This window comes from Bombina bombina, chromosome 1 (genome assembly GCF_027579735.1).
Source record: "Bombina bombina isolate aBomBom1 chromosome 1, aBomBom1.pri, whole genome shotgun sequence".
Lineage (NCBI taxonomy): Eukaryota > Metazoa > Chordata > Amphibia > Anura > Bombinatoridae > Bombina > Bombina bombina.
In genome coordinates this window covers 95,152,943-95,177,822 of record NC_069499.1, presented here as the reverse complement: position 1 = coordinate 95,177,822, position 24,880 = coordinate 95,152,943, and the positions used below count along the sequence as shown (strand labels likewise).

Sequence of the window (24,880 nt, the reverse complement as noted above, 5' to 3'; positions counted from 1 at the left end):
CCTCCGTGTATTGCTTGGGGAGGTATTAGCTGCTCTGAATGACTGTAACACAGTTGCAATTCCAGAGAAATTGTGTAGGCTGGATAGATACTATGTGGTGCCGGTGTGTACTGACGTTTTTCCTATACCTAAAAGGCTTACAGAAATTATTAGCAAGGAGTGGGATAGACCCGGTGTGCCCTTTTCCCCACCTCCTATATTTAGAAAAATGTTTCCAATAGACGCCACTACACGGGACTTATGGCAGACGGTCCCTAAGGTGGAGGGAGCAGTTTCTACTTTAGCAAAGCGTACCACTATCCCGGTTGAGGACAGTTGTGCTTTTTCAGATCCAATGGATAAAAAATTGGAGGGTTACCTTAAGAAAATGTTTATTCAACAAGGTTTTACTTTACAGCCCCTTGCATGCATTGCGCCTGTCACTGCTGCAGTGGCATTCTGGTTTGAGGCCCTGGAAGAGGCCATCCAGACAGCTCCATTGAATGAAATTATTGACAAGCTTAGAACGCTTAAGCTAGCTAACTCATTTGTTTCTGATGCCATTGTTCATTTTACTAAACTAACGGCTAAGAATTCCGGATTCGCCATCCAGGTGCGTAGGGCGCTATGGCTTAAATCCTGGTCAGCTGACGTGACTTCAAAGTCTAAATTACTCAACATTCCTTTCAAGGGGCAGACCTTATTCGGGCCTGGCTTGAAGGAAGTTATTGCTGACATTACTGTAGGCCAGGGTCATACCCTTCCCCAGGACAGGGCCAAATCAAAGGCCAAACAGTCTAATTTTCGTGCCTTTCGAAATTTCAAGGCAGGAGCAGCATCAACTTCCTCCGCTTCAAAACAAGAGGGAACTGTTGCTCATTCCAGACAGGCCTGGAAACCTAACCAGTCCTGGAACAAGGGCAAGCAGGCCAGAAAGCCTGCTGCTGCCCCCAAGACAGCATGAAGGAACGGCCCCCTATCCGGAAACGGATCTAGTGGGGGGCAGACTTTCTCTCTTCGCCCAGGCGTGGGCAAGAGATGTTCAGGATCCCTGGGCGTTGGAGATCATATCTCAGGGATATCTTCTGGACTTCAAAGCTTCTCCTCCACAAGGGAGATTTCATCTTTCAAGGTTATCAGCAAAATAATCACTAATGGCTATGTGAGTAGTGGTCCGAATGATATATATAGAGATAAGATGGCTAAAATGTTAGCCATCTTATCTCTATATTTATAATTTGGACCACTACTCACATAGCCATTAGTGATTATTTTAGCTGTACTTTCAGCGCCACAGATTCTTTTAGTATTGTTTGAGTGTCTTTAGGGACTCCCTACAACCTAAATAATTCCCCCAATAGTCTCTCCAAGGTGTTTTTTAGGAGATAATCACTTTTATCTGTAGGCCTATAATCATTTTGTATTTCTAGTGCATTCTTCTGCACACAAAACTGAAGGTTATCAGCAAACCAGATAAAGAAAGAGGCATTCCTAAGCTGTGTGCAAGACCTCCTAGTAATGGGAGTGATCCATCCATTTCCGCGGATGGAACAAGGACAGGGATTTTATTCAAATCTGTTTGTGGTTCCCAAGAAAGAGGGAACCTTCAGACCAATCTTGGATCTAAAGATCTTAAACAAATTCCTCAGAGTTCCATCATTCAAAATGAATGATCCAAGCGGGTCAGTACATGACCACAGTGGACTTAAAGGATGCCTACCTTCACATACCGATTCACAAAGATCATCATCGGTTCATAACGTTTGCCTTTCTAGACAGGCATTACCAATTTGTAGCTCTTCCCTTTGGGTTGGCCACTGCCCCGAGAATTTTTACAAAGGTTCTGGGCTCACTTCTGGCGGTTCTAAGACCGCGAGGCATAGCGGTGGCTCCGTATCTAGACGACATCCTGATACAGGCATCAAGCTTTCAAATTGCCAAGTCTCATACAGAGATAGTTCTGGCATTTCTGAGGTCGCATGGGTGGAAAGTGAACGTGGAAAAGAGTTCTCTATCACCACTCACAAGAGTCTCCTTCCTAGGGACTCTTATAGATTCTGTAGAGATGAAAATTTACGGAGTCCAGGTTATCAAAACTTCTAAATGCTTGCTGTGTCCTTCATTCCATTCCACGCCCGTCAGTGGCTCAGTGCATGGAAGTAATCGGCTTAATGGTAGCGGCAATGGACATAGTGCCATTTGCGTGCCTGCATCTCAGACCGCTGCAATTATGCATGCTAAGTCAGTGGAATGGGGATTACTCAGATTTGTCCCCTCTACTAAATCTGGATCAAGAGACTAGAGATTCTCTTCTCTGGTGGCTTTCTTGGGTCCATCTGTCCAAGGGTATGACCTTTCGCAGGCCAGATTGGACGATTGTAACAACAGATGCCAGCCTTCTAGGTTGGGGCACAGTCTGGAACTCCCTGAAGGCTCAGGGATTGTGGACTCATGAGGAGAAACTCCTCCCAATAAATATTCTGGAGTTAAGAGCAATATTCAATGCTCTTCTAGCAACACTGAGGTTCATCAGATTTCAGTCGGACAACATCACGACTGTGGCTTACATCAACCATCAAGGGGGAACCAGGAGTTCCCTAGCGATGTTAGAAGTCTCAAAGATAATTTGCTGGGCAGAGTCTCACTCTTGCCACCTGTCAGCGATCCACATCCCAGGCGTAGAGAACTGGGAGGCGGATTTTCTAAGTCGTCAGACTTTTCATCCGGGGGAGTGGGAACTTCATCCGGAGGTGTTTGCTCAACTGGTCCATCGTTGGGGCAAACCAGAACTGGATCTCATGGCGTCTCAACAGAACGCCAAGCTTCCTTGTTACGGATCCAGGTCCAGGGACCCGGGAGCAACGCTGATAGATGCTCTAGCAGCTCCTTGGGTCTTCAACCTGGCCTATGTGTTTCCACCGTTTCCTCTGCTCCCTCGACTGATTGCCAAAATCAAACAGGAGAGAGCATCGGTGATTCTGATAGCGCCTGCGTGGCCACGCAGGACCTGGTATGCAGACCTAGTGGACATGTCATCATCTCTTCCACCATAGACTCTGCCTCTGAGGCAGGACCTTCTAATACAAGGTCCTTTCAATCATCCAAATCTAATTTCACTGAGACTGACTGCATGGAGATTGAACGCTTGATTCTATCAAGGTGTGGCTTCTCCGAGTCAGTCATTGATACCTTAATACAGGCTCGGAAGCCTGTCACCAGGAAAATCTACCATAAGATATGGCGTAAATATCTTTATTGGTGTGAATCCAAGAGTTACTCATGTAGTAAGGTTAGGATTCCTAGGATATTGTCCTTTCTCCAAGAGGGTTTGGACAAAGGCTTATCAGCTAGTTCTTTAAAAGGACAGATCTCTGCTCTGTCTATTCTTTTGCACAAGCGTCTGGCAGAAGTTCCAGACGTCCAGGCATTTTGTCAGGCTTTGGTTAGGATTAAGCCTGTGTTTAAAACTGTTGCTCCCCCGTGGAGCTTAAACTTGGTTCTTAAAGTTCTTCAGGGAGTTCCGTTTGAACCCCTTCATTCCATTGATATTTAACTTTTATCTTGGAAAGTTCTGTTTTTGATGGCTATTTCCTCGGCTCGAAGAGTCTCTGAGTTATCTGCCTTACATTGTGATTCTCCTTATCTGATTTTTCATTCAGACAAGGTAGTTCTGCGTACCAAACCTGGGTTTTTACCTAAGGTGGTTTCTAACAGGAATATCAATCAAGAGATTGTTGTTCCATCATTGTGTCCTAATCCTTCTTCAAAGAAGGAACGTCTTTTGCATAATCTGGACGTAGTCCGTGCCTTGAAGTTTTACTTACAGGCTACTAAAGATTTTCGTCAAACATCTGCCCTGTTTGTCGTTTACTCTGGACAGAGGAGAGGTCAAAAAGCTTCGACAACCTCTCTCTCCTTTTGGCTTCGGAGCATAATACGCTTAGCCTATGAAACTGCTGGACAGCAGCCCCCTGAAAGGATTACAGCTCATTCTACTAGAGCTGTGGCTTCCACCTGGGCCTTTAAAAATGAGGCCTCTGTTGAACAGATTTGCAAGGCTGCGACTTGGTCTTCGCTTCACACCTTTTCAAAATTTTACAAATTTGACACTTTTGCTTCTTCGGAGGCTGTTTAAGTTCCTGCCTTGTCCCTCCCATCATCCGTGTACTTTAGCTTTGGTATTGGTATCCCACAAGTAATGGATGATCCGTGGACTGGATACACTTAACAAGAGAAAACATAATTTATGCTTACCTGATAAATTTATTTCTCTTGTAGTGTATCCAGTCCACGGCCCGCCCTGTCCTTTTAAGGCAGGTCTAAATTTTAATTAAACTACAGTCACCATTGCACCCTATGGTTTCTCCTTTCTCGTCTTGTTTCGGTCGAATGACTGGATATGGCAGTGAGGGGAGGAGGTGATCCTCTTGCAACTTCCTGTTGGGAAGGAGAATATCCCACAAGTAATGGACTGGATACACTACAAGAGAAATAAATTTATCAGGTAAGCATAAATTATGTTTTTTTTCCACATTTTTTTGCTCCATTGACTTCTATGGGGGAATAGGTTATCGTGCGTTGTATTGTAAGTTAGGCTTTTTGCGCTTGTCGACTAGCGCAAGAGCGATAACTTTTTACTTTCCACTAGTAATACCAGCACAACCAGGCGTGTGCAAAAAGTTTATTAGCTTAATTAGCGCTCTAGCGAAAGTGCTAAATTGCGCTCCACTCGTAATCTTGCCCATTGTTATTTGTGAATTAAGAATAGTATGATATCAGTTGTCATTTTAACTTGCAGATACTGGTACCAAAGCACTGGCCATCTTGGATATGCCAAGAGAATCATCTTCAGCCCCAACACTAGAAGCTGGACCTCCTGAGAACAGTAGTCGTTCTTCTCTGAGTATGTAGACATAGCTTTCTCCTGTTTATCCCCTATAACAGATCACTGTAGCTTACTTCTGGTCAGCCACAATAACAGATCACTGTAGCTTACTCCTGTTTAGCCCCTATAACAGATCACTGTAGCTTACGTCTGGTCAGCCACAATAACAGATCACTGTAGCTTACTTCTGGCCAGCCACAACAACAGATCACTGTAGCTTACTTCTGGCCAGCCACAATAACAGATCACTGTAGCTTACTTCTGGTCAGCCACAATAACAGATCACTGTAGCTTACTTCTGGTCAGCCACAATAACAGATCATTGTAGCTTACTGTCAAGGGAAGTGTTTGAATAAAACAGGTAACTAGATGTTTAATAGGAATTGTCAAAATGGGTCAGTGAGAAATTTTTGTCAGATATTTACTCACAAATATTATGAAATATTTTTTTTTTTTATTTGACACCTATTATCTATCAGAGGATTAAAAGGTTAAATGTTTGTTTGTTTACTGAATTTTCAATATCCAACGTGTATGAACTCCCTAAACATACCTAGAAAAACACTCTCTAAGGCCTCCATGTATTAAGTGGGATGCGGACACGCTTCTCAACTTGAGAAGTTGTCTGCATGCCTTCCCTGCATATGGGCGCTGGTTGTATTCTGATACGTGAGTAATGCCCGTCACTTCTCTTGCATGACCAATCGCGCAAGAGAAGGTCTGTTAATCACCCTGAGCGATCGAGCAAGCAGATTCAGGGTGATTTCTCTCCGCCAATTAATAGATTGTAAGAATCAGCAGTCTAATATTGATTCTTATATTGCAGGAAGCAGACTCGCATGTGCGAACCTGCCCCTCTAGGGCTCGGGGACCGATTATACTTCTTAGTACATGGAGCCCAAAGTCCCTATTCCAATTCATTAGAGATTGCCATGTGAAAGCATTGAAATTAACTGGCATCTTTTTTGGTTTCCATTTCTATGGCATTTCAATCCATTAGAAATCATCCTGTTTGAATTAGGTAAATCCCCCAAATTACAAATACAATTTAACAGGAACACGCTGATTGTGTTAACCCACAAACAACTAAAATAAGCTGGCTCTTTGCATTTTTGGGGGTTTCGTCTCACACAGAAACAAAATATACATGGTTAATGTGCAAGTAAAATTATGATGATGACTGCTTAATGCGTAATTCGTTATTTATGATTACTGCTTAATGTGTTTAAATACAGGTTTTCTCATATAACCCGCAATATAATTTGCGATTAAAGGAACATGCAAGTCAAACTTTCATGTTTCAAATAAAGCATCCAATTTTAAGAGACTTTTTAATTTACAAATATTTACAAATTGACTCAATTTCCTTGGTATCTTTGAGAAGCATGCCAAACTGGGCTCTGAAGATGCAATGCACTACTGAAAGCTGAAAGGTGGTAACAGATCTAAGCCTCTTGTCATTGGCTCCTTAGGGGCCCTGTTCTTTAAAGCTCTCTGGTCTGGCGAGATTCTAAAAGAAGCCTTTTCACTTCTACAAGGACCTTCTGGTAATGCTCAAAATGCAATTTTTACCTTGAGAACTGTGTATCTTGCTAAGGAGAGTTCCCTAATTGTCTGTATGTGAAGGAGAAACACTTATATTACAATATACAGTAGGGCTCAATAAAATAAGCGGATGTATTCTCTCCATGACAGTTATATACATGCAATAGTGGAATAGTAAAATGTTCACATATTACAGGATTTTCTATTTGTATTTTTATAAGTAACAATTTGCATATGTCAAAATACTTAGTTGCAATCATAAAGGAACATTAATGATTATATTATAGCAAGTTTTAGCAGTTTAAAATGTAATATGATCTGTATTTTCACCTCTTTATTAAACAATGCAGCAATTTTGTTTATTAACAGATAAACTGAGAATGCACAAATACTTAAACACTGGGGGGGGGGGGGGGGGGGAAGCTGCGTACACGACCATGATAAGTCATTTGAAGCAAGCCAAATGGGTTTTCAAATGATCAAGACTGTTGAAATAGCTAGAACCAGTAATCATAACAAAAGTGATAAATTAGTGAAAGGTTTTTAATGAAAAGTAACCGGCAAGATTTTGCAAATTCAAAAAAGAAAACATTAGGAAACCATCCCAAATCAGGTTTTCTAATAGATTAGAATGGACTTGAATTTGAAAACTCTACAAAAACTGGAACAGACTACAGGGTCAATTAAAACTTTTTAATAAAATAATGTTTGATAAAATGCCCTCTTAGCTTTAAGACATAGGGCCTGATGATTTAAACTTTGTTAGCATGGCTATAAATATCATGGCGACCCTCGCATGGTCAAACCTTTCCGGAATTATCTAAAAAAGGGTCTTAACCAGGAATTGTCTATAAGTAGCGAGCTTAGCTTATCGCCATAGAAAGTATTGTAGATGTGAGAGAGAAGCTAGCACTGATAACAGTTTTGTTAAAGCAAATACAAATCAAATAATGCTGTTCTCAACATACTTTACTTTGCATCCATTTTCAGTTTTGCATCTTTTTCCTTCACTTTAATAAGCACAATATATTAGGTGAGACTTAACTATGAGACCGACATACGTAAAATGATAATTCTGATACCAAGTAACCCCTCTATTCAGGCCACTCGCCAATGCTGAGAGACACGTTTCAAAGTAGAAATATAAGAAACCCTTTATATTTTTACACTCTGTTTATGATTTAAATTTTCTGTTTTGGTGTTCCCTAAATACAAGGTTTAACCTTTGACCCTCATATGCATTACTCTGCAAGAATAAATAAATGACACAGACACCAACCTGGGTTGTAAAGGCAGCAGCTCCACATTTATTACCAATAAATATATAACATTAACATATAAATATTAACCAAACATATAACCAATTGTCAACAACCCTAAAACCCTCAGGAGGTGCTTGCCTAAACTAAGCCACCAGACTTCTTTGTCCACCTTCCATCCAACTTGCCTCCCCTAAACACACAGGGGGTACACCTCATTAACCATCCACTTAATCCACCCAGCAAGCACCCCCCGCCAAACTAGCTGCGACAAAGCCATAATTAGGGAGGGAGGGAGGGAGAAACTGCTTCTACAACGATGATTCTAGAAGAGGCCGTGTTTCCGGTGGCCCTCTCCTTAACTAAACTAAACCCCGCCCCCTTTAAGCCCCCACCCCTTGCTTGCTTCATTGAGGGTCAAAAGCCCTCCCTTTACAGCCCGTCAGTCCGGGCTCACTTTACATTGAATAATTTCATTTTGTGTAATTTAAGGAAGCTTTGTAAGGTATAATGTCAATTTAGCATTTTGCAGTGGGTTTTTAACACCTAAGTTTTTATGCATTATACATTTCCAATTTTTACACGGTGCATTCAATGCACATTTGAAATACTTTATTGAGCACTAGCCTGTATATGTGTATCTTGCAATTGCATTCAGAAATGTATATTACGCCCTTTAGTGAGATACACAGCTCACAGTGTAAAATGTGCCTTTAGATTAACTACTCTTAGACCTCGTAGCACTGATTATTTTATATCATCTTGCCTCAGCTGAGAGCTTTAGATCATTAGGCTGGCAATGAGAATTTCCATATTCTGCTAAGGTAAACATTATTTCTCAATAAATTTACCATTTCTTTGTGCAAGAAAACTAGAACATCTAAGTTGTATACAATATTGATAATTTTAGAAATGATACTTAAATGCGGCATGAAAATGAAACTGAATGATTATTCACACTTTAATATTAATTTTACTTATACGCTTTTAATATATATATAATTTCTACTTAATGCACGTGAAGCTCAGTACAGGCAAATGAAAAGAGGCTCTCTGGGTGCACTAACAATGAGTCAAATTATGAAGAGGCAGCTTGAACACCAGTCTAGCGCTCCGCACCATATCAGCAACTGGGACCCTGGTGAGTAATCATAGTATCTGCTAAACTGGTGCTTCTGTATATCAGAGATGGGCCTCATCTTCATAAAAAACTACTTATTTTACTTACCTTTGACTAGATCATAAATAGCCCTAAAATTAATATAATTATTACCATTTATTTGTATAGCACCGCAACATTCCGTAGCGCTGCAAACAAACATGTCATCTTGCAACTAGAGAAGTACAGGTGTCAAGCGGGACATGGAAGTCAAAATTCATAGAGAGCAGACAAATAAAAAAAACATTTCAATTTGGACACAAATTTACAGTGTGCCAAAGAAGTAAGTGAATGCAGAATTGCTGTTACTCAGCACTGCATGCTACAGCTAATGCTGCCTCTGTCTACAGGTTGCTTGCATAACATTGCTACCATTACTGGTGTCATAGAATGCTCAAGACATGCATACACTCCTGAGATTATCTAGATAGAAAAGAGCTAAGCATCAACAAAGGATGCTAAGAAGTAAATTTGATATTAGAAATAAATTGAAAAGTTGTTTTTTTTTAATAAATTGTGTGCTCCAACTGAATCATGTGGGTTCAGTTTTGACTTCCATGACCCATTTAAGCCATCTATTTTAGGTATTTGAGCTAATCACGTTTAAAATCATGGTGGTAAATTTATTTAAACCATTATAAATATTTTAAGGGTATGCAAATTTAGTAATTTAATTGATTTATTTTAGAATAAACTCATAGAATAATGATGAACCTTTTGTAATCAGTAATACTAATCTCCCAAACAATAGTAGAAGCTATTACTTTAACTGGGATGTACTATACCATAATAGTGACAGAATCCTATGCCTGCCATTGTCATGTACATCTGATCACAATGCATGCTTCAACCGCTTTTTCATATCGACTATATTGACCTGGTATAAAGTACTTGTATACGTTTCAAGGCAGCCTTAGCATAATGCAGTCGATAAAAAACAAATAATCATCCACAATGTGTTAATATCCCTGCAGCCAAAGATCTAACCGAGGGCTCCTCCTCAGAGGTTAATTTATACAGTTACCCAATTACCTCAATGGTTTATGGCTGACCCAACCCCACACTACTCTAATTGAGGTCTAGCCCCACGGCAAATTAAGCTAATTAATATCAATGAGAACTCCCTCACCGCACTCCCCATCACCTAACTTTAAACCTTTCCCACCTTAGTCCCTCGTCACCTAAAGTATCCCCGGAGAAACCCCCTCTCTAACTAATATCTCCCCACTACAACAATCTCCTAACATTAGTATCCTTTATCCAATTCCACCCCCGCCATAACACCGCTGCCTAAGTACATAGGCATTAGGGGCTTTTTGATTTAGAGGGGTCATATAGGAGAGTATTAAGGTGTACAGGAGTAATTGAGGTAGAAATATAGGTATGAAGTACTTGAATGTAGAAGCGATCATTACATTTAGGGGATTGTGTTTGGAGACGTCAAATGATAGGGATATTGCTATTACGGATTTTACATAGGGAGACCTGACCTTACCAAAGTAAAACCTAATGGTTGGCTCAAATTCGATATGTGGTCCTTCACCACAGTACTTTTTCACCTAAGAAACCAAAACATGACACCCAACTCACAATCTTCATCACTTAAACTATCCCCTGAAGTAACCGCTCCCTTTACAACTCTGTTTTAAACTATACATCTCCCCACAACAATAACAACTCTAAACTGAGAAGGGAGATTGTGTTGTGGGAGAATTTAGGTGATGGTGGGATTGGTAGAGATCAAGTGAGTCATTAAAATTTGTTGTAGTTGGACTATGAGGTTAGAATCAATTGAGGTGGGAAGGTCACGGTTAGGGTTAATGGTTATGAACACTTGAATAGAAAGCTTCCAGTGTATTGTAGGGACTGAATCCGAAGCACCTTGTTGGATCATCATAGTAATTACCTGTTAGAAGTGATCCTCTTATTATAACACTCATACCATATGCTGTCACTGGAGCCACCTTAAAAAAAATCTGCTGTCATATAAATGTACATGATTTATAATTTACATTTTTAAGATACAAAGACTTCTGTTGAAAAAAGGGAAGAGCCAAGAAATGCCTCTTGAATGGGAAAAGGCCAAAAATCATGTGCTTGAAAGTTTTCCTGATGGATTGAAATATTGATGTTGAATTATCTAAATTCAGAGTACTAGTGAAGTTACTGCATAGCAAAGCCACTGGAAACCCCTCAATATTTGGGCTTTCAAATGGTTTTCTATGGAAAGACCTTGAATTTGACATCCTGGCATAGCTATTCTAATGGATTGGAATATACCCCCTTGAGCTTAAAGCGTTGCTCATTTTTAGAGCAATTGTTGAATCTCTTTACAGTCGTAGAGTGAGCACAACTTAAATGTTGTTAATACAATTACAGGTTACACTTTTACATTTACAAGAGATTACATCTGTCTTCATATATTTCATAAAGATTTCATGTTGTAGCGGATGACAATAATTTTTACTTCATGTTAATCTCATTTTTATACTAAAGATGACCCCAAAGCTGTGCACGAAGTCCTGGGAAGTATATCAGAGGTTTCCATGGGGAGAACCAGTATACCTTACATTCAGATAGGTAAGTTATGTTTTCTGACACTGGCCTATAATCAGTATCCCTCAGCCTTGCCAGAAAAATGTTCACATCCAAAGGTGAAATTTATAAAGATGAAGGCAGAAACTTCTCAGGAAGTTCTAGTGAGTTTTGTCTCATAGACACTATTAGTCTAGTCACCTTTTAACCTTTGATTAATCTCACACTTGCTTCCAGAATGCGGACTGGAGTCCCCAACATCACTTTAAATATTATTTAAAAATAGGTAGATGGGGGGGGCGGAGCCTGGCCACGACTGCAAATGGCCGCACACTGAGAGTGCTCTGACACCTTGTTACTCTCAGCATAAGGTTTAAGGCAGTCAATGGCACTAAAATAACTTAAAAGCAGCACACAAAGCAGAGGACTACCTATATGTCTGGAATGTGCTTCCTTTAAACCGGGCACGCAGCTTTAACAGAGGACTAAAGTGGCAACAGGGGACAACAGCAGGCCTCCATAGCGTGCAGACTACTACGCACCTGAATATTAACCGGGAGTCACTGGAAGCAGCTGAAGATTGGTGCTGTCACAGAGCGCCGTTACACAGAGCCCATATCCTAACGCGGTAGACGTTACTACCGGGACCTGAGTGGACCTAGGTGCGGGAGTGCTGCAGACGACGGAGACACGAAGGAGCGCAAGTAGCGGCAACTGGGCCCTTCAAGAGGTCAGTGGGCACAAACAGAAGAACACTGGCGACGGCTGTGGGATAGCACCTCCAACCCTGGAGACAAGGAATGGTGAGTAGCAGGCTCAAAATACATACATCCTCAGGCCACCACATGCATAGGGGCTGAACACGGCACAAAGCACACAGTGATAAGGCAAAAGACATTTATAGCAGAGCCTTAATAAACTAATTAAAAGTGAACCCGGTATGACAAAGCTAGAAGCGCATTGCAGCTGAGACTGGGTATATACATAAAGTTTACAGAGAGTGACGTGGTGCAAGCCACGGGGCCTACTTTGGCGAAGTTGCAGTACTGATAGAAACTGCTTATACTGCAATAAAGACACACCTGACAGAGCAGTGCAAGTTCAAAAGGACTCTTATTTTTCTTTGCTGTTATATACAGCAGTCTTCAGGCTTGTTAACCATGTCAAATAGAAAGGGCCCTAAGCTGCCCAAAAGCCTGCACTCATCAAATATGGAAAATTACTTAATCTCCAGTGATCCAACACAAGGCCCTCACAGAGAACTCCCAGAACCTGCAGGGATAACAGCTTCAGTCTCTCAACACAGCACAGAGCCTAGACAAAGTGACTATATTACTAAAGATGATATTAGACATCTATCATCCAAAAATGATATAAAAGAGGCCATGCTGGAAATGAAACACATGTTTGGGGAGCTGAAGAAGGACATTGCCACTATAGACAGGAGAGTCACGTCTGTAGAGGAGTCACAGGAGTCACTACGCTCTGACCTACAGCATAATACCAGCTGCATGCAATCGCAAGAAATGATTGTTCTAAATCTTACTGACAGGATAGAAGACCTAGAAAATAGAAGTCGGCGGAACAATCTAAGGATAAGGGGAGTTCCAGAAGTAGTGACTCCAGCAGAGATTAATCAGTATATACAAAAGCTTTTTAAGCATATTAAAAATGACCCGGGAGCAGAAGATATTCATGTGGAAAGGGCCCACAGAGCCCTGCGGCCTAAGCCGCCAGCTAGAGCACCGCCTAGAGACATCATAGCCAAGCTCCTCTCATATAGAGACAGGGAAGATATACTAAGACACTCCAGAAACCGTCAATCCCTGACTTATGAGGGGGCAGAGATCCAGATCTTCACAGACCTATGCCCTGCGACACTGCAAAAAAGGAGAGAAATGCGTTTTATTACATCCAATCTCAGAGAGCAAAGAATCCCATACAGGTGGGGTTTCCCGACCTGCTTAATCGCCACCAAAGATGGAATCACAGCTACATACCGAGCGACATCTGATCTCCCTGCCTTTAACCAGGCCATGGGCACACAGATCAGGCCTCCTGGCCCTACAGCAGAACCTGCCCAGCAAAGAGATAATCCTGGAGAGGAAGGAAACCTACCTAGTGGAAGGCCGCTTTGAGGCCTCTATACCTTCTTATTTCTCTCCATGAACATAATATTTGCAGGTACCCTGTTAATATTAAGTGTCATTGTGGCCCTCATGATTGCTGTTGTATTGGAGACCACAATCCACTCATCCTGTAGATAAGTATGTTGACATTTACTTTAGTTCACCATAACCTATGTTTCAACTTAGTTTAAGGGGATATGGACAGATATGAAGAGACATACACTAGTTATGCAGAAATCATCCAAGCTGCAATGGGTGGTATATAACCATCCAGCTGATCATCAGCAGCCACAGAGATGGCGGCATATCAAACTTTGCTAATGTTATTATTATAGAATCTGTATAATATCTCATTTATGTTTCAAAATGTTTTAAAAAACTGTCTTAAATCACCTCAACTAGTAAATTACTGTTCAAAAAGAGAGTGCATACCGCCCAAGATAACACTTTGGCCGTTACAGAGGCATAATAGAATGTGATTATAGGCCCCCAGACACCAAACAGGAGACGCAGGTGCAGCACATGTTAGCTGATCGACATTCAAATTGAGTAATGAGTGTGAGCTTTTTGAGGGATTGAATAGGTAATCTGAAACTCAGGTGTCACAAATTTAGCATAAACCTAAACTACACGAATGGTTGGGGTGCACTGCATGGTTAACTGCTACCGCACTCACACAACCACTCACTCTAGTATACAAAACAACTAGGCTTACTAGGTACAACATCATTTAGAAGGACAGTGCTCTCCCTAACTACGCGCCATTCATAACGCCCAAATTCTTTTAGCACAGACCTCACTAGCGCTGCAAAGCACTTGGGGTCCAGACACTAGTGGAGGCGCTGACCCAGAATGCCACATGCAAACAACTCAACTACATGACATCACTAGAGGACATGAAGCCACTATCTTGAGTGTAATTAGATCTTAATGAAAGCTTGAAATGTGGGACAGTGATCTTCATAAACACACTTAGATTCGCGCTTGCAGAGTGAGAATAACAACATGACCTATAAATAGAGCATAGAGATGCGAAGGGAACGTTATAGCGGATCAGAAATGGTTTTCTGGGATAGATAAGTACCTGCAATGCCTTAACAAATTCATATCTTATTCTGATGCATAGGTTATTTAATAATTTAATATATTGAAATGTGTATTGCTTTGTTTCTAGATAAATGTTAATAGAAATCGTTTAACCTTTTATTGATTGCCTTTACCTACAGATTATATAACTAATTATAAAGTTCAACTGCTGAGAGTATAAGGGTTACTACCCCCTTGTTTTACTTATACTCTCTTGCGATTTAGAGTGAGACTCTACACCTCTACGATTTTTTTTTTTTTTTCTTTGTTTCTTTTTTCTTCCTTTCTTATTTTCTCTTTCTCTCTCTCTCCTAGGTCTCTTTTCCTTAATTTATCTCTCTCTATTATATCCACATTAGAGTTAGGAATCTATCTCTTAGCCTCCTGCTCACACCTTTAACCACAGACCTCTTACCTGGACCCTTAGGTCCCTCACTACCTAACTTCTCTTCCCACCGTTATTCTTCTATTCCCTTTTCTACCTACACTTTTCTCTCCCCTCTTCCCCTCCCCCCCCCCCCCCCTTTTTTTTTTTTTTTTTTTTTTCTCTCCATATCCAACGCATCCCCGACACCTTCCCCCCATCCATCAGCTTACGTAACTGACCAAGATATACCCCTATATCAATAGCAGAAGTGATGGAGGACACTACAGCCCGGACTATGGATCTTGTCACGATTAATGTTAATGGCTTTAATAGCCCTGAGAAGAGATCGATTGTCACCAGAGACTTAAATAGAATGGGTGGAGATATTGTGTGCATTCAGGAGACGCATTTTTCTAAACACAAAGAGCCTAAATGGTATAGTCAGAAATATCCAGTGGCATACTTCGCATCTGGACCCACAAAAAAAAATGGAGTGGGGATATTATTTAGAGCTGGGATCCCCTTCCGGTTGGAACAGATCATAAGGGATCCTGATGGCAGGTACTTGATTATAGCTGGTAATCTATATGGCAAATTAGTTACTTTTGTCAGTCTTTATTCACCAAATACGGCGCAGGATATCTTCTTTAAGAAACTTGCGACAAAGATACTAGAAACCCAAAAAGGAATTCTTTTTATGGGTGGAGACTACAATGTGTCCTTCTGCCCAGAGCTGGACACATCAGATGGATTATCCAGCACCTCATGTCGAGTGGTAAAACATGTTGCTAAAACTATGAGAGACCTGGTTATCCATGATGTGTGGCGTACACTACATCCTGTTTCCAAAAATTATACGTTCTACTCCCATCCACATGGGAAATATACGAGAATTGATCATATCTTCACAGACTCGGCTGGATTATCAGTCACGACCGGTAGCTATATAGGTCAGATCACATGGTCCGACCACGCCCCAGTGAGATGCACCATTGAATGGCCCGGGGCACCGGTCACGCCTTATATATGGCGACTGGACGAATCCTTATTAGATAATTGGGTATTGAGACAGAAATTGGATAGCACAATTGAGGAATACTTCCTTTTAAACGCAGATGACGCTATAGCTGACACCACAGTCTGGGAGGCACACAAGTGTGTCCTGAGAGGGGTCCTGATCAAACACACCTCGGCTCTACGTCGTGAGAGAAGAGCACAATACGACACCCTCCTAGCGAAGGTGACACAAACTGAGGTGGAACATAAAGAACAACCCTCTAATGTGACGAAACAAAGAGAATTAGCCCGTGCGAGATCAGACTTGCTGAGCCACTTACAGTCAGAGCACCAAAAACAGGCGCTTAGACTTAGGCAATACTATTTTGAACAGAGCAATAAGGCGGGGAAACTTCTTGCTCGAGCAATAGCAAGGCAGAGACTGAAAACATACGTATATGATATGGTGGATCAGGAAGGCAATAGGCACTGTGATGGTCCGGCTATAGCTAATACGTTTGGAAGCTTCTATGAAGCTCTCTATAACATATACCCTCCAAATCAGGAGCAGCTTGGGCAGCAACCTGAAGGTGATCAGGAAAGAGCGATTTTAGAATATCTAGATGGGGTGGAGATGTCACGGCTGTCCCAAGCGGATGCGGATCAACTTGACTCACCACTCACTTTATCAGAAATTCAGCGCGCCATTAAGCTTCTCCCGGGGGGTAAAAGCCCCGGGCCAGACGGATTTGGTATGCGTTATTATAAAACATTCTCTGACAAATTAGCGCCTCGATTGCTTCAGATGTTCAATCGGTTATCTGAAACACCACATTTGCCGAGCTCAATGCTTGAGGCATATATATCAGTAATACATAAGCCTGGAAAGCCCGAAAATCTGCCAAGCAGTTATAGACCGATCTCACTCCTCAACTCTGATGTGAAGATCTTGGCCAAGGTCATAGCTTGTCGACTCTCTAAGCACTTACCCCAGCTCATTTCTACCGATCAAGTAGGATTTGTACCGGGCAGAGAAGCTCGGGACAATACCCTCAGAGTTATACAGCTAATATCTTATGCTCACAATAATTCTGCTCCGTTGGCCTTAGTGTCAACGGATGCAGAAAAAGCCTTTGACCGGGTTAACTGGCTTTTTATGCGCCATATTTTGACCAAATTGGGGTTTGGAGAGGGATTGATACACACGATCTTCTCTCTGTACTCTACACCAAGCGCTAAGGTACGAGTCAACGGCGTATTCTCCAGACCCTTTCTGATCTCCAACGGCACTAGACAGGGGTGTCCCCTCTCCCCTTTGTTGTTTGCCCTGGTGATTGAGGCCTTGGCATGTAGGATACGCAGTAACCCTAATATCGAGGGCTTGACAGTTGGCCAAAAAGAGCACAAATTAGCTATGTATGCTGATGATGTCTTGGTTATGTTGTCGGATACCACTACCTCACTACCAGCGCTGCTAACGGAATTTGTGGAGTTCGGAAAGGTCTCGAATTTTCTACTCAATCTATCCAAATCCGAGATTTTGAATGTATCCGTTCCTGACGCAGATTTTCAGGAGGCATGTTCCCGTTGCCCCCTTAAAGTAGCAAAACAGCAATTGAAATACCTTGGTATTTCCTTGACATCCTCAATCAAAGACATCGTTGACATAAATTATAAGCACATTAGAGATGCTGTAGGAGGTGACATGGCTAAATGGAAGAATAAATCCATTACGTGGATGGGTCGCATCCACGTGGTCAAAATGAATATTTTGCCAAGAGTACTGTATGTGATGCAGACAGTCCCACTCATGGCGGCGATGCATATTATACATCAGATTCAATCAGAGATTGAATCATATATATGGAATGGCGTGAGGCCGAGAGTTCGTAAAAAAACACTGTATCTGCCCAGAGACAGCGGGGGAGCCGGGGTCCCACTACTGAGAACATACTTTAAGGCGATAATTGTCCAGCGCCTGGTCCAGTGGTGTCATAATGGGACTGATAGAGCCTGGATTGAGCTAGATCGCGAAATTCTGCAGAGAGGCAATGTAGGATCACTTGCTTGGGTCTCGGCGCCAAACCGGAACCCAATAATCGGACAATATCCTTTGCTGGAGGGTGTCTTCGGCATCTGGGATACACTGATCAAACAAGACGAGAGTGTATCAACCATAAACTCTCCAGTTACGCCGATTTTTGAGAATCCTGATAATGGCCTGGCGTGTAGGACACAGTCCCCTAGACAACCATACACTTTAGCTGAAGCAGCTGTGAGTAATGCTTTCCATGAGGGGAAGATTCAGACTCAAGAGAACCTTAAAAAGTGGGATCACTGGCTATTCTCCTCTTGGTTTAGGATGGCGCAGCTCCACCACTACGTGACCACACGTGGGGGCGCATCTCCCTTTACAAGGGATAAAACACCCGTGGAATCTATTTGCACGATGGACCAGATGCCGGGACACTTAATTTCCCGCCTATACAAATTACTACTGCTGAGCGGAGAGGAGGCGCTACCCTCCTATGCAGATGCATGGCGAGCGGAATTAGGCTCTGAGATCACTGTAAAAGAATGGCATATGATCTTCAATAAAGCCAAGAGAGTCTCGGTCTCTATGAGACACCAAGAAATGCATTATAAATTTCTGAGCCGATGGTATCTGACACCCCTGAGATTAAATAAAATATACCCGCAATCGAGCAGAGATTGTTGGAGGGGATGTGGAGAGGAAGGATCTATCCTGCATATATGGTGGACTTGCCCGCTAATACAGGAGTTTTGGAGAGAGGTGTTTTCGGAGATTGGTAGACTCCTCGGTATCATCCTTCCCCTAAATCCACACTACCTGCTTTACCATTCCCTCCCTAAAATAGTAATGGAGGCGAAAAATAAACTTTTCCTACTGATGCTGAATTGTGCCAAGGGCTTGATCCCAAAATACTGGAAGTCACTGACTGTCCCAAGTCTAAATGAGTGGAAGCATGGAGTGGGAGATCTGCTTAGTTTGGAGAGGTACCACTACCTCAGAACAGGAAAATTAGAAACGCATGAATACATGAAATTGATATGGGAGGGAAAGGAACTATGACATTCTTAATTGACGAAAATTGATTATTTGCGACCTCTGAGGCGTCTCCTGGATGCACACCCTGCTGAGTGGGATTGAAGAGAGTGGGGACACAGAGTGTTAGCAAAATAGCACTAAGGTAAACCTCTCGGCCATAGGCCTTAATATATAATAAAAAGAGGCACATCAGCCATCTCACAAGACCATCTCACCCCACGTATATACAGACTAAGCCATTTGGAGTGATACCCCCCCCCTTCCCATGTACCTCCCCTCGACCCTTGAGAAGATAACCCGCTGTATATACACCATCCCCCCTCCCCCTCCCTTTTTTTTTTTTTTTTCTCTCCCCCCCTCTTCTCTTCTTCTCTCTATACCTTGATATCTTTCTTCTCTCTTTCTTTCTACAATTACTCACACACTAGATATGATTTAATATCTAAACAGACTTATAACTGATAGTAAAGCTGTTATATGTGAGTCGCATTATATAATTTTAAGCTAATACATAAAAACAATGAACAGGATGTATATAAAAGGAGAATAACAGAAGACATATTGTTACTAAGCTGTCATTATAGCAAGACGGATGCAAAATTGTTAACTTGCACTGTATGATAACAAAATGTGTGTATTTTATTGCCCTTCTTGTTCATTCAATAAAGCTTGTGTTAAAAAAAAAAAAAAAAAAAAAATAGGTAGATGGGATATATTAGCAAGAATAAGCAGTAGTTTGTTTGATTTAAAAGTAAATATGAATGTAAGTAAGTAATTTAATAATCTCTTTCTTAATTATTCCAAAAATACTAGGACATTTGTCATCATAGAAATGTATAGATTGAATGAATATATATGTATACATGTGTGTGTGTTTATATAATTATAATATATATATATATATATATATATATATATATATATATATATATATACTGTGTATATATATATATATATATATATATATATATATACACTAATATTGGCACCCTTTGTAAATAGGCAAGGAAGGCTGTAAAAAAAATGCCTTTATTGTTTAACTTTCTCCTACATTGGTGTATCCGGTCCACGGCTTCATCCTTACTTGTGGGATATTCTCTTCCCCTACAGGAAGTGGCAAAGAGAGCACACAGCAGAGCTGTCCATATAGCTCCCCTCAGGCTCCGCCCCCCCAGTCATTCTCTTTGCCGCTCTGAACAAGTAGCATCTCCACGGGGGTGGTAAAGAGTATGTGGTGTTAGTTGTAGTTTTTTATTTCTTCTATCAAGAGTTTGTTATTTTAAAATAGTGCCGGTTTGTACTATTTACTCTACAGCAGAAAGTGATGAAGATTTCTGTTGAGAGGAGTATGATTTTAGCACCAGTAACTAAAATCCATTGCTGTTCCCACGCAGGACTGTTAACCAGAGAACATCAGTTGGGGGGAACAGTTTGCAGGCTTATCTGCTTCAGGTATGATCAGTCATGTTTCTAACAAGACCATGTAATGCTAGAAGACTGTCAGAAATTCCCTCTGGGATTGCTAAGCCATTTTTTTTTTCTAATAGACTCTGTATAAAATGATGGCTTATATTTAGGGCTCTATGCTGGTTGACACTATTGTGGGCTTTAAAATCGATTGCTTTTTAGCATGTTTTTCACTATAAATAAGGTGTTTTTTCAGACTTTAAAACACTTTTGGGGTTTAATTTCGGCCTGGCACTTATTTGGACACCTAAATCTAGTCAGAAAGGCCCCTCCACTCTAGAATGAAGAGGGAGGAGGCCTCATCTTTAGGCCTAAATTGTGCAGTTGTTTTTGCCTAGGCAATCCATGCAGCTTCATGTGGGGAGTCAAGAGGCATCATAAAAGACTCCTGGGAGGCTTATTTCCTGCTAAAATAATCCCTAATGAAGGTAAAAGGCTACAGTGAAATCTGTGGCTAGTACTGTAGTGTGTTAACTGGTTAATAACTGTTATTAACTCCGGTTTTGGCATTAAGGGGTTAATTGATCTGAAAATTTGTGTGCAATCTTTTCAAAGCATTAAGACTCTGTGGTGAAAATTTCATTAAAATCGGATGTTTATTTCATGGTTTTTTTGATGTTTCAGTAAAAAAGTGTGCATTAAGGGGTTAATTGATCTGAAAATTTGTGTGCAATCTTTTCAAAGCATTAAGACTCTGTGGTGAAAATTTCATTAAAATCGGATGTTTATTTCATGGTTTTTTGATATTTCAGTAAAAAAAAGTGTGCTTTTTTATTATTTAAAGAGACATTAACGTTTTTGTCAAAAATAATTTTTATTGCATTATAGTTCTGTTTAAGTCTGTTAAACATGTCTGAGTCTTCAGATAGCCTATGTTCTGTATCTCCAAAGGCCAAGGTGGTTCCCCCATTAAATTTATGTGTGAAGTGTGCCATAGCGTCCAAACAGCTTAAGGACAGTACAATCACACTTAAAAATATAGCCCAAGATGATTCTTTAGCTGAAGGTAGTGAAAATAGCTTGCTTTCCTCTCCTTATGTGTCAACACCAGCTATGCCCGCGCAGGCGATGCCCAGTACATCTAGCGCACCAATTGCGATTACTATGCAACAGTTAGCAGCAGTAATGGATAATTCTATCGCAGCATTTTTATCCAAACTGCCAGCTTTCCTAGGAAGCGTGATTGCTCAGTTTTAAATACAGAAAATGAGCAAGTAGATGCAGAGGATAATTTATCTGTAGTGCCCTCACATCAATCTGACTTGGCGGTGAGGGAGGGCTTGTCTGAGGGAGAAATTTCTGACACAGGAAAAGTTTCTCAGCAGGCAGAGCCTGATACCATAGCATTTAAATTTAAGCTAGAACACCTCCGCGCTCTACTTAAGGAGGTCCTGGCTACTCTTGATGATTGTGACCCTTTGGTGGTCCCAGAAAAATTGTGTAAAATGGATAAATTCTTAGAGGTCCCAGTACACACTGATGCGTTTCCGATACCTAAGAGGGTGGCGGATATAGTGAATAAGGAGTGGGAGAAACCAGGTGTACCTTTTGTTCCCCCTCCTATATTTAAGAAAATGTTCCCCATTGTTGACCCCAGAAGGGACGCGTGGCAGACGGTCCCTAAGGTAGAGGGGTCAGTTTCAAAGCTAGCTAAGCGCACAACTATACCAATAGAAGACAGTGGCGCTTTCAAAGATCCTATGGATAAAAAATTAGAAGGTTTATTTAAGAAAATTTTTGTTCAACAAGGATTTCTTCTTCAACCAATTTCTTGCATTATTCCTGTAACCACTGCAGCTGCTTTTTGGTTTGAGCAATTAGAAAACTCGCTCCAGAAGGAGACTTCTTAGGATGAAGTCATGGATAGAATTCACGCCCTGAAGTTGGCTAATTCTTTCATTACAGATGCCGCTTTTCAGTTAGCTAAATTAGCGGCGAAAAATTCTGGTTTCGCAATAGTGGCGCGTAGAGCGCTTTGACTAAAATCGTGGTCGGCGGATGTGTCGTCCAAAACAAAATTGTTTAATATTCCTTTCAAGGTAAGACCCTATTCGGGCCAGAGTTGAAAGAAATTATTTCAGATATCACTGGGGGAAAGGGCCATGCCCTTCCACAGGATAGACCTTTCAAAGTTAAAAATAAGTCTAATTTTCGTTCCTTTCGCAATTTCAGGAACGGACCGGCTTCTACCTCTACAGCCACTAGGCAAGAGGGTAACGCACCCCAGCCCAAACCAGCATGGAAACCATTGCAAGGCTGGAACAAGTGTAAACAGGCCAAAAAACCTGCTGCTGCTACCAAGACAGTATGAAGGGGTAGCCCCCAATCCGGGACCGGATCTAGTAGGGGGCAGATTTTCTCTCTTTGCTCAGGCCTGGGCAAGAGATGTTCCGGACCCCTGGGCACTAGAAATTGTCTCTCAGGGGTATCTTCTAGAATTCAAGGACCTTCCTCCAAGGGGAAGGTTCCACTTGTCTCGCTTATCTTTAGACCAGATAGAGAGACAGGCATTCTTACATTGCGTAGAGTACCTTTTAAAAATGGGAGTGATAAACCCATTTCCAACAGCAGGACAAGGACTGGGATTTTACTCAAACCTATTTGAAGTTCCCAAAAAGGAATGAACTTTCAGGCCAATTCTGGATTTAAAGATCCTAGACCAATTACTCAGAGTTCCATCATTCCAAATGGAAACAATTCGGATTACCAGTTCGTGGCTCTTCCCTTCGGATTGGCCACTGCTCCGAGAATTTTCACAAAGGTGCTAGGGTCCCTTCTAGCGGTGCTAAGGCCAAGGGGCATTGCAGTAGCACCTTAACTAGACGACATTTAATACAGGCGTCGTCTTTTCACAAAGCAAGGGCTCATACGGACATTGTTCTAGCCTTTCTAAGGTCTCACGGGTGGAAGGTGAACATAGAAAAAAGTTCTCTGTCCCCGTTCACAAGGATTCCCTTCCTGGGAACAATAATAGACTCGGTAGAAATGAAAATCTTTCTGACAGAGGTCAGGAAACTAAAACTTTTGAACACTTGTCGAGTTCTTCAATCCATTCCTCAACCCTCCATAGCTCAGTGCATGGAGGTAACAGGACTAATGGTTGCGGCAATGGACGTGGTTCCTTTTGCTCGAATTCATTTAAGACCATTGCAACTGTGCATGCTCAAACAATGAAATGGGGATTATGCAGATTTTTCTCCCCAGATTCAGATGGACCAGCAAACCAGAGACTCACTCCTCTGGTGGTTGTCTCAGGATCACCTGTCTCAGGGAATGAGTTTCCGAAGACCGAAGTGGATCATTGTCACGACCGACGCCAGCCTCTTAGGCTGGGGCGCGGTCTAAAAGTCCCTGAAGGTTCAGGGTCTATGGTCTCGGGAAGAATTTCTTCTCCCGATAAACATTTTGGAATTGAGAGCGATATTCAATGCGCTCCAGGCATGGCCTCAACTAGCGGAGGACAAATTCATCAGTTTTCAGTCGGACAACTTGACGACTGTTGCGTACATCAATCATCGGGGGAACAAGGAGTTCCCTGGCGATGAGGGAGGTATCCAAGATCATCAAATGGGCAGAGGATCACTCCTGCCATCCATCAGCAATTCACATCCCAGGAGTGGACAACTGGGAAGCGGATTATCTGAGTCTTCAGACTTTCCATCCGGGGGAGTGGGAACTCCACCCGGAGGTTTTTTGCTCAGCTGACCCAGCTATGGGGCATTACAGATCTGGATCTGATGGCGTCACGTCATAACTTCAAAGCTACACGTTACGGGTCCAGGTCCAGGGATCCCAAGGCGACATTGGTAGATACCTTAGTAGCGCCTTGGTCGTTCAATCTAGCTTATGTCTTTCCACCGTTTCCCCTTCTCCCCCGGCTAGTAGCCAGGATCAAGCAGAAGAAGGCTTCGGTAATTCTAATAGCTCCTGCGTGGCCACGCAGGACTTGGTATGCAGACCTGGTGAATATGTCACCAGGAAAATTTACCATAAGATATGGCGGAAATATCTTTGCTGGTGCGAATCCAAGGGTTACTCATGGAGTAAGATTAGGATTCCAAGGATACTATCTTTTCTCCAAGAAGGATTGGAGAAAGGTCTGTCAGCTAGTTCTTTTAAGGGACAGATATCTGCTCTGTCTGTTTGGTTACACAAGCGTCTGGCAGCCATGCCAGATATTCAGGGTTTGTACAGGCTTTAGTCAGAATCAAGCCTGTCTACAGACCTGTGGCTCCTCCATGGAGTCTAAATTTAGTTCTTTCAGTTCTTCAAGGGGTTCCGTTTGAACCTCTACGTTCCATAGATATTAAGTTACTATCTTGGAAAGTTTTGTTTTTTTGTAGCTATTTCTTCTGCGAGAAGAGTTTCTGAATTGTCTGCTTTGCAGTGTAATTCACCCTATC

General features: G+C 41.8%; 1 protein-coding gene across 1 annotated transcript in view; it reads left to right on the top strand.

The window, feature by feature from the left end:
- The window catches only part of UNC79 (unc-79 homolog, NALCN channel complex subunit), a 538,284-nt gene that overhangs the window by 322,337 nt on the left and 191,067 nt on the right, over window positions 1–24,880 (top strand). Inside the window, exons 33-38 of the mRNA XM_053710079.1 lie at window positions 4,778–4,882; window positions 8,693–8,809; window positions 11,324–11,407; window positions 11,453–11,526; window positions 12,502–13,483; window positions 15,208–18,601. Coding sequence (XP_053566054.1) covers window positions 4,778–4,882; window positions 8,693–8,809; window positions 11,324–11,407; window positions 11,453–11,526; window positions 12,502–13,483; window positions 15,208–18,601 — 4,756 coding nt within the window. The remainder of the gene's footprint in view (window positions 1–4,777; window positions 4,883–8,692; window positions 8,810–11,323; window positions 11,408–11,452; window positions 11,527–12,501; window positions 13,484–15,207; window positions 18,602–24,880) is intronic.